This window comes from Lithobates pipiens, unplaced genomic scaffold, assembly GCF_037356315.1.
Source record: "Lithobates pipiens isolate NorthernLeopardFrog02 unplaced genomic scaffold, aLitPip1_a1.2 Scaffold_16, whole genome shotgun sequence".
NCBI classification, from domain to species: domain Eukaryota; kingdom Metazoa; phylum Chordata; class Amphibia; order Anura; family Ranidae; genus Lithobates; species Lithobates pipiens.
In genome coordinates, this window is record NW_027507748.1 from 626322240 (window position 1) to 626336952 (window position 14713).

Here is a 14713-nt window from a genome sequence, read left to right on the forward strand (position 1 = left end):
TTCACAGAAGAATGCAGTGCAGTAAAGGCACATTGTGTGTGCATTTCCTGCATGCCGTTTAAGCTCACTACCCTTGCAAGCTGCATGCTGGTGCCAATGTATGTTTTTTTTTTTATAAGATCTTTTTTATTGAGTTTTTCATAAGCATATACACTGCCCCATGCGGGCCAAACATTACCCACACGGGCACATTCCTGCAACGGCAACAGGCCACAGCAAGGCACATCCTATAACAAACAACAATCTACCTCTGAGGCAGCAACATGCCTCAACATAGCAGAGCAACACAACTTAACCATACATCTAAACCCCAATATGTGGAGAGGTTAGCTCAGCCAATGTATTGTTAATGGCACCCAAAAGCAGATTGTAAATTCAATGCATATGTAGGCACCAAATTGCATGGTAACACAGTACCATGCAGTCTAGAACAGAGCAGCCAGTGGGCTGATCAAATATAAATTTAAGAGATTCCTCCATTCACTGAAACCAGGAATAACATTAAAATAAAAAGATTTCTTAGAAAAAAAAATCACTTTTGCCATCTTCTCACAGTCCCCATCAATGCTGTAGACACCTCCCTCCTTTCGTGTGCCTACTGTAGCAAGTGGGGTCTTAAGGAGGAACCCATGTGAATGCGCTTCCATTAAGTTTCATACACACAGGAGCCTGTGACTTTGCTGTCCTCAGTTTCTTTTGTGAAACCAGGAAGTAAGAGGCGTGAAGCTGGAGTGGGTGACGGTGACATAGAGCCGCACGTATAGGGAAAGGGTGGTAGGACAGGAAGTTGTTTTTTGTTTTGTTTTTTGAGGAGAATGCTGTCTCCAAATCTTCTAAATAATGAGCCAATTCACTGTCCTTCACACTTTAGGGGGGCTGGACTAGGGGCAGTGGGAGTAGAAAATGTCCTGGCTTCTAGTGGGAGTAAACAGTGCCCTATCTTTGGTGTCTATAGAAGGAGTAGTGCCTCATTGTTGATGTTAGTGGAGGTAATAGTGCCCCTTCATTGGTATCAGTGGGAGGAATAGTGCCCCATCGTGGTGTCAATGAAAGGAATTATGCCTAATCGCTGGTGTCAATGAAATGGTGCCCCATCGTTGGTGACAGTGGAAGAAATTGTGCCCCATCGTTGTTGCCAGTGGGAGGAACTGCACCCTTTTGTTGGTGTTAGTAGGAAGAATTGTGCCCAATTGTTGGTGTTAGCGACCGGAATTATGCCCAACTGTTTTTTGTCAGCAACCGGAATTATGCCCATTTGTTGGTATCAGTGGATGGACTAATACCCCAAGGGCCAAATAAAGGCAGGCAAAGGACCACGGTTTGGCATTACGCCAAGCCTTTAGATTAGCATGACAACCTTGGGAACTTGTAATTTTAGAAATAGTGAGTATAATTTTTAGTACGTATTTGTTTTGTAGAGGGATTAGAATGATTTCTTTTAGGCGTCAGAAGCCTGCATTCCTGTGCAGATGCTTTTCATTATTTGGGAATGAAATGAGTGGGAAAACATCAGAAATGGGAGGACATGATTTTACTGAGTTTATAAGGTGCACCCTTGCTAATAAAATACCAATGGCCTGATTTGGACTGTCCATTATCTGATAGGAATAGTATTTTGTTTGTGCAGGCTATAGGTGTAATCACACATATTTATGCTGTACAATTTAGAGTATAAATTGCCCCTTTTGTTGTGAAAAAGTATTCATTTACAAAGTTTTTGCAAGGATTTTAGCGCATATTTTAACTATCACAGAGTTTTACCTGCTTGTTTTCATGCTTAGACTCATACTCCCACGTGATTTGTAAGTGGCGGGGTCTGCCAGTTAGAATTGCGTCATTACCAATGCTGTAATAAGGAGAAAATTATAAAGAGACATTTTCATGGGCAGGCATTGAGATCATCGGGAGGGAGGGGTGGTGGCAGACGGAGAAAGTAATATCTTTTTTTTTTTCTTTGCCAAAAACAGAGCATTTATGAAATTCAGCTACAGTGAAAAAAAAACATTTTTTTTTTTTCATCCTGCTCTATAGCCATTCCACAAAATCGGTCATGGACTTTGTCAATAGCAATGAAAACATCATCTTTGTCCATAACACTATCCACCTGATATCCCAAATGGTCGACAACATCATCATTGCATGTGGAGGAATATTGCCTTTGTTGTCAGCTGCCACCTCGCCAACTGTAAGTACAATGTTGCCATCTAGTGGCCTTTTGTAGGGATGTCATTTGTATTTCTAGTTTTCATTAACTTAGTTTGTAAGTATAGATTACACAAATTGAAAACCGTAATATCCACTTCTTTTAGGGCGGACACTTTTTTCTTTTTTGTTGCTAAGTATTTATTTTGCTAAAATAGATTTTGTTTCTTTATTTTTTTTTTTAAACTGACAAGCGTTGTATTTATATATCTTTTAGTTTTCCACAAGTACTTTTAATTGGTAGCATTAGCTATTGAATCTGCTTTAAACTTGTTTTTGATTTTTGATTTTAATGCTTTTTTTTCTTGTACTGTTGTGGTCTGTTGTCTGTGTGTCTATTGTTTGTCCAGGGTTCTAAGGTTAGTATATCTGATGTAAGTTTTCGTTTTATTATTATCTTTTTTCCCCCTCTCTCCCTTTCCGCCACACACTTCATTGTATGCTGTGTCTCACTCTGTGTTATAACTTAAACCATGATGCATGCACGTAAATTTTTCCAAAGTATACACGAACTTGATGCAGTTTAGCTGCCTTGGTGGCTTCATGAATGGAGAATGGAGGAAGTGTTTAGCTTGCTCAGAAAAAAACAAAATGGATCCCTTCTGCCATTTTTTACAATAGGTTAGAAATGAAAGACAGGATCTGATTGGATGCTTTTTATAGTACACAACCATTCGCTTTCTCTAGTTTTCATACATGAGTCCATGTGTTGCTTTGGTTGATGCCATCTATAGTCCAGTCATGAGCCAAATATATATATTGTATGGTACAGTTCTAGGTAAAATGGCAATACCTTGTGTCATTCGTACTTTGCTTTATGTTCTTACGGTTCCATGTGGTGTAGCAGGTCCCAGTGAAGAGTTACTTGAGTGCCTTGTTTGATGTATATAGTTGTTGCTGTACATTTGACAATGCCCTCTTACTATGGTATACTGCCTGTGCAGATTTTTTCTCCATTAGTATCTGTTAAACTCACCACTTACTCCCAAGCAGAGGCGGCTGGTGGTATATTTTTTTTTGGGGGGGGACAAATAATCCCCCCCCCCCCCCCCGGAGCAGGTCACAGGCACAGTCAGACGATCGTTCACCAGCCCCGCCACTTATCCCACCTAGGTTGTGGGCAGCGGTTCCTCTGGGTGGCAGGTGGCATCTCCTCCTGCTGGTGTATCATAGCAGCTTCCCCTACTCCCCCTTTCTTCCTCCCTCCCTCCCTCCTCGGCAGCCAATAGGATCACTTCTCCTCTCAGCTAATCCAATGGTGGGTCTCAGGACTGGCTTCCTGATTGGCCAGGAGGAGAATCGGAAGACAATAGGGAATATTAATTTACTGTTGTCACACAACTGGTTGGTCTCTGCACCCTGAGCCCACCCTTTTTTGAAGCCTATTAGAGCTTCTGGCTCTAATCAAATGCTAAAAAAAAAAGAAAAAGAAAAAAAAAGAAAACCCATTTGAATCCATGTGTCCAGTGCCCCGCGTGTAGATTAAGGGGCCGGACATATGGACTGGGTGGGCGGCACCCCAGAGTCCTGTAGGACTGGCTGCCATTGCTTCCAAGTTCACTTTAGGCATGATCTCACTGCTAGTGACATAAAAACTCAAAGCACTGTCCTTCCTAGAGTATGTGTGTATGTGTGTGTGTGTATGTATGTATGCATATATATATATATATATATATATATATATATATATATATATACATACTCATACATACATAAAGTCCAATCCAAGTCCTTTGCAACAGCAGCCATCCCAGGGAAGACTTGAAAAATGTCACTAATTATTTTTACACATTTAATAAGGTAACCACAGTGCAGGTATATAAAAATAATTAAGATGTCATTTCTTGCATCAGCACTGCTGCCATCACTTGCTGTAGGTTATCAGTATCTATGTAGTCTCATGTCACAGCCATTAAAGCTCAGCTGACTTGGTGTAATTAATTTCAGATGCATCACAACAAGAGGTGTCCAATGTCTAAACAATTTGATTTGTTTCTAAGGCTGGGTTCACAATGGTACGACATGATTCGTACCACTGTGGATTTGACTTTGCTGACTTTAATAATCGGGATCAGACTTTGATTTCGACAAGGCCCTTTTTGTTTGGTATGAATCTTTAGGGGAAACTCCATGCCAAAAAGAAGAAAAAAAAATGGCAGTCTGGTATGGATTTTAAGTAGAACCCCTCATGCCAAAAAAATGCTGTGGGGTCCCCCCCAAAATCTATACCAGACTCTTATCCGAGCATGCAGCCTGGCAGTTCAGGAAAGGGGGTGGGGACCAAGTGAGTGTCCCCCCCCCGTCCTGAAACATACCAGGCCACATGCCCTCAACATGGGGGGTGGGTGCTTTGGCCCTGTGCCCCCCCCACCCCAAAGCTCCTTGTTCCCATGTTGGGGACAAGGGCCTCTTCCCAACAACCTTTGCTGGTGGTTGTCGTCAGGGTCTGCAGGCGGGGGGCTTATCAGAATCTGGAAGTCCTTTTAACAAGAGGGGGCCCCCAGATCCCAGCCTCCCACCCTATGTGTATGAGTGCCTAAAAAGTGTCAAAAATAAAAACAGTACACAGGTTTTTGACAAAGTAATTTACTAAAGCAGCTCTGGCATCTCTTCTCCTTCTGATGTCTTCATCCTCTGGTTCATTTCCCTCCTCTGATATCTTCCTCTGGTTCTTCTCCCTCCGCTGATGTCTTCCTCCAGTTTTTCTTCCTCCGGTTCTTCTCCCTCTGCTGATGTCTTCCTGCGTTTCGGGTCTTCTCCCTCTGGGAGGTGACGTCACAAGAGGACTGGGCCTCGGGATGACTTCACTGGATGGCTGTGCCCCATGGCTATATAAGTAATGGCACACGGCGGCCCTAGCATTACAGCGGGAGTGAGCATTGGGAGAAGATCGGAGGAAGAACAGAGGGAGAAGACAGCTGAGAGAGGAGAACCAGCAAAAGGAGAAGGCAGCAGAGAAAAGAGAACAGGCAACGCAAGAGGACATCAGCAGAGGGAGAAGAGCCCAACCAGAGGAAGACTTCAGTGAAGGGAGAAGAAACGGAGGAAGATGTCAGCCGTGGAGGGAGAAGAACCAGTGGATGAAGAAATTGGAAAGAGAAGAGGAGGAGGGGGGGGGGGGGCGCTTGCTTGTCCCCAACCTCTTTCCGTACCTGCCTGGCTGTGTGCTTGGATAAGGGTCTGGTATATATTTTGGGGGACCGCGTGCCTTTTTTTGGTGTGGGGGTTCTCCTTAAAAAGCATACCAGAGCGAAGGGTCTGGTATGGTCTTGGAAATCTTGGAGGTGGAACTCTATGCCTTTTTTTTTTTTTTTTCTTTTTTTCTTTTTTTTCTTTTTTTTTTGGCGTGGCGCTCCCCTTCAAGATCATCAGAGCACAAGTTGCATGCCAATGTCGGATCAGTTAAGACAATGATCCGACTTCAGTCCTATTCAATGGGCTGAAGTAGGATCAAAGTCGGACCAAAGTAGTGCAGGAACTTTTTTTAAAGTCGGACCAGTTATTGATTTATACACATCATGCGACATGTGCTCCCAATGTCGGAGCGTTTGTCGTACCAGTGTGAACCCAGCCTAAAGCAGCAGTAGCTTAAATAGAATGCTTCCTTCTATTTGTAGAGGTCTGGCTCTAATTCAGCACAGGGGCATGTTAGAACTCTGCAGGGAGACCATATTGGCATTTTGATATATAAAACAAACTGTAAGATGTTAGACAAACTGTATGTTCACACTGGCATTAAGAGCAGGCGTCTGAGAAGCGTTTTGACAGGCGTTAAAAATGCCCCTCAAATGCCTATGCATAAGATATAATAGACAGCACAGTATGCTGTTCACACTAAGTGGAAGCGTCACGTTGCTTCAAAATTGAGTCAGGAAATGTTGAAAACCATGGTAATGCAACACAAGTGCTCTGGCAGGCATTTTCGGCACAGTTTTGGTGCGGTTGTGGCGCGTTAAAGTTAGTTTATTTCTGTCCCTTTCCATCGTGGAGCAGTTTTAACGCTCATCAAACACTACTAAACCACTTGTAAAATTTCCCATTCTTACTCTGACGCCTTTCTGACACCCATACTAATGCTATTAAAAGCTGCAGGAACCAATGGCTCCCGCTGCTATTAATCTGCCCTATGTGGACAGAGAGGAACTGCTCTCAAGCACCGTGCTGGATTGAGATTGGGCTCAGATAAGTATAATAGGGAGGGGGGCTAGCAGGGGGAGCTTCACACAGAAGGTTTTTTCCCTTAATACAGAGAATGCAGTGCACCGGTTTTTGACGACTGAAAATACTGATACCAGGATGATGCCTGTAGCTGCAGGCATCATCCCTGTAAAACCTCTGCAAGCCGAAAGACGTCCTATGATGTCTTACGGTCGGCAAGTGGTTAACACTTGCACGTTTCTAAAGCAACATAAAGGATGTAATATTCAAAATGCTTAAATCCATAGTAAGCAGTCAGAAAAGAAGACTGGTACTGTAGCATCCCTAGTGAATGTTTTTGTAAAGTTTACACCTCTGTTCTTACAGGATACGTTCACTTTTTTTAAAGAAAACGAATGAATGCACATTTTTTTGCAGGTAAAAAAAACTGCATTTATTTTCTGGAGCCTGTAAAGCATTGCACCAGCGATCAGCAAATCTCCTATAGATCTGTCCATGTATCTGTGTGCCCGCACATCCCATATGGGCAAGCAGATACACTGACAGGAAGAATCAATGAACTACCAAGGGAGCTCCATAGCATAGTAGTAGTTGGTGGAGATCTATAAGCAGACATCATCCACAAAGGATGTTGGTACTTGTAGTTCATTGATTGACAGAACTCAGTAATTAAATGACATGCACGTGTGGGCGGAGCCTCGCTGATTTCAAAAACTGACTACTAGTACAAGGAACTTCTCCCTGTACTGCTGTCACGGGGGGGGGGGGGGGAGGAAATCAGGCACTGGTCCACTCCAGGAAAACTTCCTTTGCCTACATCGTTCCATAGGAGACTCCTCTGCATGCTTGCTCCCGCTGGCACCTACAAACGACTCTTCATTAGCTGTTTACATCAGTGCAGCTCAGCGAGTGACTGAGAGGGTAGCTTGAGTCTGTGCTGTCTTTGGTAAAGAGATTTTGTTACATAATCGGGGTTAAACCTCCTACTAGGAAGTTCTGGGTAAGTGGCGCTGTTGTACCTGCAGCCAGTTCTAATGAAGGAGAAATGTAGGTCATTTTGACACAAAATGCACTGTATTAAGCAGTAAATGTGGCTTTCATCAAACATTCACTGTTGGTAAATCAAATTAAAAACACACAGACAGTTGAAAGATGCACCTGCTGAGAATGTTAGATCCAATCCATTATAAATATACCCCAAAGTGTATGTCGAAGGAAAATAAAGACGCGCAGTGCATCTCTACAATTCTTGCACATTTGCCCATGTTTTATTTCTGAAAATACAGAAAAATACCTGTTGATCTGCCAGAATTGCACTCAGACTCTCATTTCCGATTGTAGGCTGACGACACAGCTTTTTTGTAGACTGCATTGTCTCAGCTCTGCCCAGTTTATTTCGCTAAACCACTCCAACTCATCTCTAAGGCCGCGTACACACGCGGGGACTGTTCGCTCAACTTTGTCCGCTGAACAGTGTTTCAGCGGACAGTCCGCCCGTGTGTGGGCTTTCAGCGGACAGTTTCAGCGAACAGTCTGCTGAACAAGGTTTTTCGGAATTTCCGAAAAACTGTCCGCTGAAACCTTGTTTCAGCGAACAGTCCCCTCGTGTGTAGGCTTGTTCGTCAAACAAAGTTCCGCGCATGCTCAGAAAGAATTTATACGCCGAAGGTTGCATTGCAGTGTATAGGACGTCGTTTTCTAGTCCCGTCGTACGTGCCGTTCACGTCATCGCGCACGGTTTCAGCAAACTGTTCGTACGTCGTGTGTGGCCATGTCCGTCCATGCTAATTTTGAGCGGACTGTCCGCTGAAACTGTTTGACGAACAAAGTTGAGCGAACAGTCCCCGCGTGTGTACGCGGCCTAAAGGCTAGGGGCTAACTGTTGGGTCTAAAATAAAAACTGGGAGCAATAAATAAACCCTTTGAGAAAACATAGGAAGTATGCACAGGAATCGGCACAGCTATGAACTTTCAAAAAGATCAACATTTTCTTTTGCACTTCTAAACCAGATGCAGCAAAATGCTCTCGATGGTATATTTAACAGAGTTTATAAATAAGAGCAAGTAACTGTTTCATTAAATATATATTAATCTGCCTGCGCTCAGAATAATAAACCTTTAACAGTGAACAAAGTCCTTCACAGGCCAAATAGTGGTATTCAGAGTTGAAAAAAACACCTCAAATCAGTGCACTTTACAGCAAAGGGTGATGAAAGATATCCTCCACCACCACCACAGTACACAGAGCCTCTTACCCTTAGTGGTGGACCACCCAATCATAAGTGGTCAACAGCACTCAGTTCAACATCAACCACCATCAAAAATATCCAGACAGCCTCTTGGCAGCTTAGAATCTAAATTGATCAGTCCACCAGAAGGGGCACCAAACCATGCAAAATTCAGGAAGCAGAACAAAAACACCTCATTGTGCAGTATTAAAGTGGTTGTAAACCCTGTTACACCACCTGTTACACCACTTTTACCTACAGGTAAGCCTATAACAAGGCTTAACTGTAGGTACCTTGAATATCTCCTAAACTTGCACAATTTAGGAGATATTCAGTATATGTGCTGCTGCCAACGTCATTGGCGCATGCGCATTGAAGAAACAGGCCGCTGGTGCCATTTCTTTAGGAGTCGTGTCATGTCCAGTGGCTCCCACACACATGCATGGGATTGACATCATCATGGCTCTGGCCAATCACAGCACCGGAGCTGCGAACCCAGAAGTATTTCCAATGTAAAATGTCCGTGCTGTACTCGGAGGGCCAACGACGATCCAAGGCATCGTTCTAAGATAAGCATTTCATAATGAGCTAGTATGCGATCCTTACTAGCTCATTATGCCTTTGTCTTGCAGGGTTTTTTTGTTTTTTCAAGGTTTACAACCTCTTTAAAGGCAATTAAACATTTATTCCAACACACCAAAATACTCGCAAGCGATAAAGATAAAAGCAGCAGATCCAAACAATAGGAGAGTTTCCAACCAAGAAAATGTCTGTGATCATTGTGGAAGCGATGTCGCGAGTCCGGGCTCCACCCAGTTTGTTTCCTCATGGAAAGTCCCTGATGTCTTCATGACGAAATGTGTTGGCTGGAGCCTGAACACATGACATTGTCATGCACGAGTATTGCTGCCATTTTGTTGGTTGGAAACTCTCCTATTTGGATTGACATGCTGCTTTTTATCTTGCTTGAGAGTATTCCGGTGTGTTTAACCACTTCCCGACCAGCGCACGACGATGTACGTCGACAGAATGGCACGGGCAGGCATATTGGCGTACAGGTACGTCCAATATTCGATGCCGCCCTGGCATCGGGAGCGCGCCGCCGGCGGCGCGCTCCTGCGCTGGTCGGGACCCCCGTGAGTCCGGTCGCGGGACCCGCGGAGTCGATCGCCGCGGGCATCCCCGCGATCGTCTCACGGAGCGGCCGAATAGAGCAAATGCTGTGTAAACAACATTTGTCTATTCTGCCTAGCAACTAGTGACGCTGATCTCTGCTCCATGTGATTGGAGCAGAGATCAGTGTACACTAAATGAAAGCCCAACCCCCCCACAGTTAGTAACACTCCCCTAGGAACACTTTACCCCTACACTGCCACCCACTGGTTAACCCTTTCACTGCCAGTGTCATTTACACAGGAATCACTGCATTTATATAGCAGTGATTACTGTATAAATGACAATGGTCCCAAAAATGTGTCAAAAATGTCCGATGGGTCCCCCACAATGTCGCAGTCACAATAAAAATCGCTGATCGCCGCCATTACTAGTAAAAAAAAAAGAATAAAAAATTATTAATAAAAATGCTATAAAACTATCCCTATTTTGTAAACGCTATAACTTTTGCGCAAACCAATCAATAATCGCTTATTGCGATTTTTTTTACCAAAAATATATAGAAGAATACGTATCGGCCTAAACTGAGGGAAAAAAATGTTTTTTTATATATTTTTGGGGGATATTTATTATAACAAAAAGTAAAAAATAATGCGTTTTTTTCAAAATTGTCGCTCTATTTTTGTTTATAGCGCAAAAAATAAAAACTGCAGGGGTGATCAAATACCACCAAAAGAAAGCTCTATTTGTGGGAAAAAAAGGACGTCAATTTTGTTTGGGAGCCACGTCGCACGACCGCGCAATTGTCAGTTAAAGCGTCGCAGTGCCGAATCGCAAAAAGTGGTCTGGTCTTTGACCAGCAAATTGGTCCGGTCTGAAAGTGGTTAAATGCTAAATGGCCTTTAATACTGCACAATGAAGCATTTTTGTTCTGCTTCCTGAAATTTTTTTCTAGTGGAGTAACCAATCTGGAAGATTCCAAGCTGCTAAGAGGCTGTCTAGATATTTTTATTGTGATCGACGTTGAATTAAGTGCTGTTGACCACTTATGACCTAGAGAGCTTCATTGTTAGGTTTTTTTTTTTTATACACTTCCTTTTTTTTAATGTACTACATAAAATAGCAAATCTTCTTTTTTTCAGATCCACTTAACTATTTCTTGTTACCATGATGACTAGAAGGGTTGTAACATTTTTTTTTAGTTATTGCTTTTTGCAAAGGTTTAACAGTGAAAACCTACAATTACCTTCACATACTCCATATTACACTTCAGATAAGGGCTGCTGAAGCATTACCAAAACATATTTATATAGTGTACATGGCTCTTATTAAAGGGTTAAACTGCAGAGAAGGTTTAGTACTGTCTTCTATCCTATATATTAGAATCCCCTTGTTAGCTAGAAGATCCATAGAGAGAGCTGGCCTGCTTTTCCTCATTCCCATGATGAAAGGCAATGACTTTAACACCTATAGGATAAAAAAAATGAGTGTCCATAAATATTATCACATTGACCTAGTGTGCAAAAGTATGTAGTAATATCATTCCATAACCAGGTGGACAGATCTCTGTACTATGACAGACAATATATTTTACAGGGAGTTTTCCCTTATGGGATTACACGTAGGATGTCAGAAACTGGAGATCTGTGTTAGTGAGGCCCAAAATTCCTCAAGCAGCGTGTGCTGGGCGCCCCAGCCAACATAACATTACTCTCTGTAGAGAATTGTCCTTTCAAAGCCAATCATCTTTACAGCTAAGTGTATATTATCAAATCTGCAGCAAGACACTAGGCTATGTTTAAATCAGATTTGCAGATGCTAAATAAATTATATTCAGGAAAATGTCGGAAAGTTGATTTTGGCAAAGATTGCTTTGCTTCTCAGAGCTTATAGTGAACACAGCATCTTTGCAGGCAGACATTTTGTGGGTTGGGACTGCATTTCTCAAGACTTAACTTTCTGTTTTAAGCCTTTTTTTTTCTTTTGACTGTTAGGCTACCTTTTGCCGGCAGCAATGCACGATAGGCCCACAGGGTACAAAATAAGGGTTCCTTCATACCTCCTACAATAATGTTTGATAAATCGGTTTATACACGGGCTTAGACAGCAGATAAAAAGATGGAAAGTGATAAGGTAGGCAAAGAAAAAAGCCATATTTTATTCTGTAACAAATTTAGGTAGCCAGTAGATAAACAGAGTAGGTATTATGCCAGAGAAACATTTGAAAAACAGGATTTAAAAATAAAAAAAGTAACTACTAAATGTACATGATATGGCCAAAAAATATGGGGACATACCTTCATATTCTTACGTTTTAGGTGTTTCAAATGATGGGTACTTGTAATTTTACAAAATTCAAAAATATTTTAGATAGTTGGGTGCTTCCAACCTTTTGGGAAAAGTCCCTTTTTAGTTCACACAAATCCTGCCCCATAAAGACATGGTTTGACAAATTGATGTGAAGCCTCTTGAATGGCTTGGACAGAGCCCTGACCTTAACCCTACTGAACTCTTTTTGGGATGAACTGGAATGCCGAAAGTGCATTAGGTTTTCTCATCCAACATCAACAGCCCTTAAATATTATTTTGGCTGAATGGGTACAAGCCCCCAGCAACGCACTCCAAAATCTTGTGGAGAGGTTTTCAGCAGCTGCGGCTGGTCCATAAGGGGCACAATATTTGTTATTGTCTTCCGGATTCTCCTCCCGGCCAATCAGGACAGGAAGAGGATCTTAAGACCGGATAAGCCAGGGGAAGCTGCAACCTGGATGGGGTAAGTGCGTGCACCCCCCCCCCCCCAAAAAAAAAAGCAAAAGCAAAAATGGAGCACCAGCTGGCACTGGTTTTCAGGAGGAATAAATGCCGTTATATATGCAGCCGGTGGGTGTGGAGGGTCATGCACAGCTTCATAGCTTTGAAATGGGATTTCCAACAAGCCTTTATAGATGTGACAGTCACGTGTCCACAAACCCTTGGCCATATAGTGTATGTGAATTTTGTTGTGAAATTTACTATTTAGGAGAATAAATAATGAGCATCTTCAGATTATGTTTTACTATAACCATAAAAACACTAGGATTTGTAAGAAGACAAGACTAATGCCGAGTATTCAGGATGAGAAAATTGGACGAAAAATACTACCGCTTTTGAAGTGATCATACGATAATCTGATCGTTGGTACACAGCTTTTGAGAACCGATCATGATGAGGTCATGCAAGATTATTCCAAAGGGACAAATATGAAAATTTTTCTCATACTATACCAGAACTAAAAATCTGAAGACAAAGACCACGCTTGCTCGGACGAAAGAATACAATACAGCACAGCACATCACTTCCAAAGTTGTCTTGTAACCTCTTCATTATGAGACTAGCGTGCAAAAGAAAAAAAAAATGGACGATCATTCATCTGATATTCTCATCATGTGTACGAGGCTTTAGACAAAAGTAGATCCTTCTAAATTCTAAAGTTGTAATCTATGCAGCAGCTACTGTAAACATCAATATACAAAGCTCACATTTAATACAAAGAAATAACAGGAAAACATATAATATAATCTTCCTAAATATGTTTTAAGGTTCTCTTTAAAGTTGTTGGCTTTTATTTGTTTAGCTGGCCCTGGTCTTCAAGTGCAAGCACCCTTAGTTTCCCCAAACATACTGTATATCTTATGGAAATTGTGACGAGCATGCATGGTTGCACTTTGAACCGCCTCCTGCTTTTGTTATCATTGACCACCATTGCCACAGTCAAGATTTGTTGGTCAATAGGGAGGTAGGTGCTAGGGTCAGAATGTGGTGGGCCAAAGTGCAACACCAAAAAGGCATAATAATAATCACCTGGTTTGGTGTGAATACAGTATTCTGGACATAATCTGCATATACTTTAGGAATTTGGAGGTGTCGTATCTAGTGTTGCACTGATACCAATATCAGTATCGGTGCTGATACTAATAATTTGCATGAGTACTCGTATTCGTGCAAATGCTCCGATACTGAAATGGATACTTTCAGCTCCGCAGACTGTAACCACTGCCTTTTCAAATGGGTTTGTATGTGCGGGGCCGGTTTCAGTGCAATTTGTAAAGAGTCCTGTGCGATTTCATTCAGCAGTTCAGGTGCAACTTTTTAAAGTTTATGATGCTGGAAATCGCACCTGAACCAAACTGAAAAGTGTATTGGACTTTTTTTTTTTAAATCGCACTGTGGCCGGCCCGCTCATATGTGAACCAGCTATATAGAAAGCCGGCTTGGTTCACATCTCATGCGAATCCGAAGCGATTCAAACTCAATATATAATATAATCCTAATTTAATAATAAAATAAACAACCACATAAAATGTATTTAGTATTTGATTAAACATTTAGCCCATTTAATAATGTGTCCTGTGACACTAAAAATCGATAATTGGTATTTGCGAGTACTTGAGAAAAAGGAATAATGTACTCTGTCTTAAAAATCTGTTAATGGTGCTTCCCTAGTCATTTCTAAGGACTAAGAGTGATTGGATTAGTAGAGCCCACAGATTTACAGATTTAAGCCCGATGACTTCATGAACGCTGTCTCTGTACCCCTTGTAGAGAATGACTTGTGGGGTTGTTAATAATTATATATAGATGTGTTGGAAATTTAAAAATCAGCAGAATGATCCAAGACTTGGTGATAAATTCACAGTTGATTATTCTGCCATCAGAAACTCTGTCTCCTCCTGTCTTTTCATCATTTTCTGCATTTGTAATCAGAGTATGGCATTGGGAAAAAGAATAAGTCTATGCATATACATCACGTCCCAGTTTCCTTTGTAGAGTGATTGTAAAGGAAGAAAAAAAAAAAACATGTCATGCTTACCTGCTCTGTGTTGTGCTTTTGCACAGAGCAGCCTGGATCCTCCTCTTTCTCAGTTCCCCTGCCAGTGCTCTGGGCCCCTCCCCCTTGCCGAGTGTCCCCATAACAAGCCGCTTGCTGTGGGGGCACTCGTGCCTTCTCGCTCCTGAGCTGGCTCTCTGCGCCC

The 14713-nt window shown here is 42.1% G+C and overlaps 1 protein-coding gene and 1 long non-coding RNA gene across 10 annotated transcripts in view; one reads left to right on the forward strand and one right to left on the reverse strand.

Moving 5' to 3' along the window:
* Window positions 1-14713, forward strand: part of NBEA (neurobeachin) — a 901556-nt gene that overhangs the window by 417284 nt on the left and 469559 nt on the right. For 7 of the 9 annotated variants that reach the window (XM_077484128.1, XM_077484132.1, XM_077484134.1 and 4 more), the window contains exons 24-25: window positions 2032-2185; window positions 2553-2576. In XM_077484128.1, the coding sequence (XP_077340254.1) occupies window positions 2032-2185; window positions 2553-2576 (178 nt within the window). The remainder of the gene's footprint in view (window positions 1-2031; window positions 2186-2552; window positions 2577-14713) is intronic. The other 2 variants (XM_077484131.1, XM_077484137.1) reach the window with 1 other exon arrangement.
* Window positions 10749-14713, reverse strand: part of LOC143983955 (uncharacterized) — a 102366-nt gene continuing 98401 nt past the window's right edge. The window contains exon 6 of the long non-coding RNA XR_013274694.1: window positions 10749-13071. This is a non-coding gene — a long non-coding RNA (uncharacterized LOC143983955). The remainder of the gene's footprint in view (window positions 13072-14713) is intronic.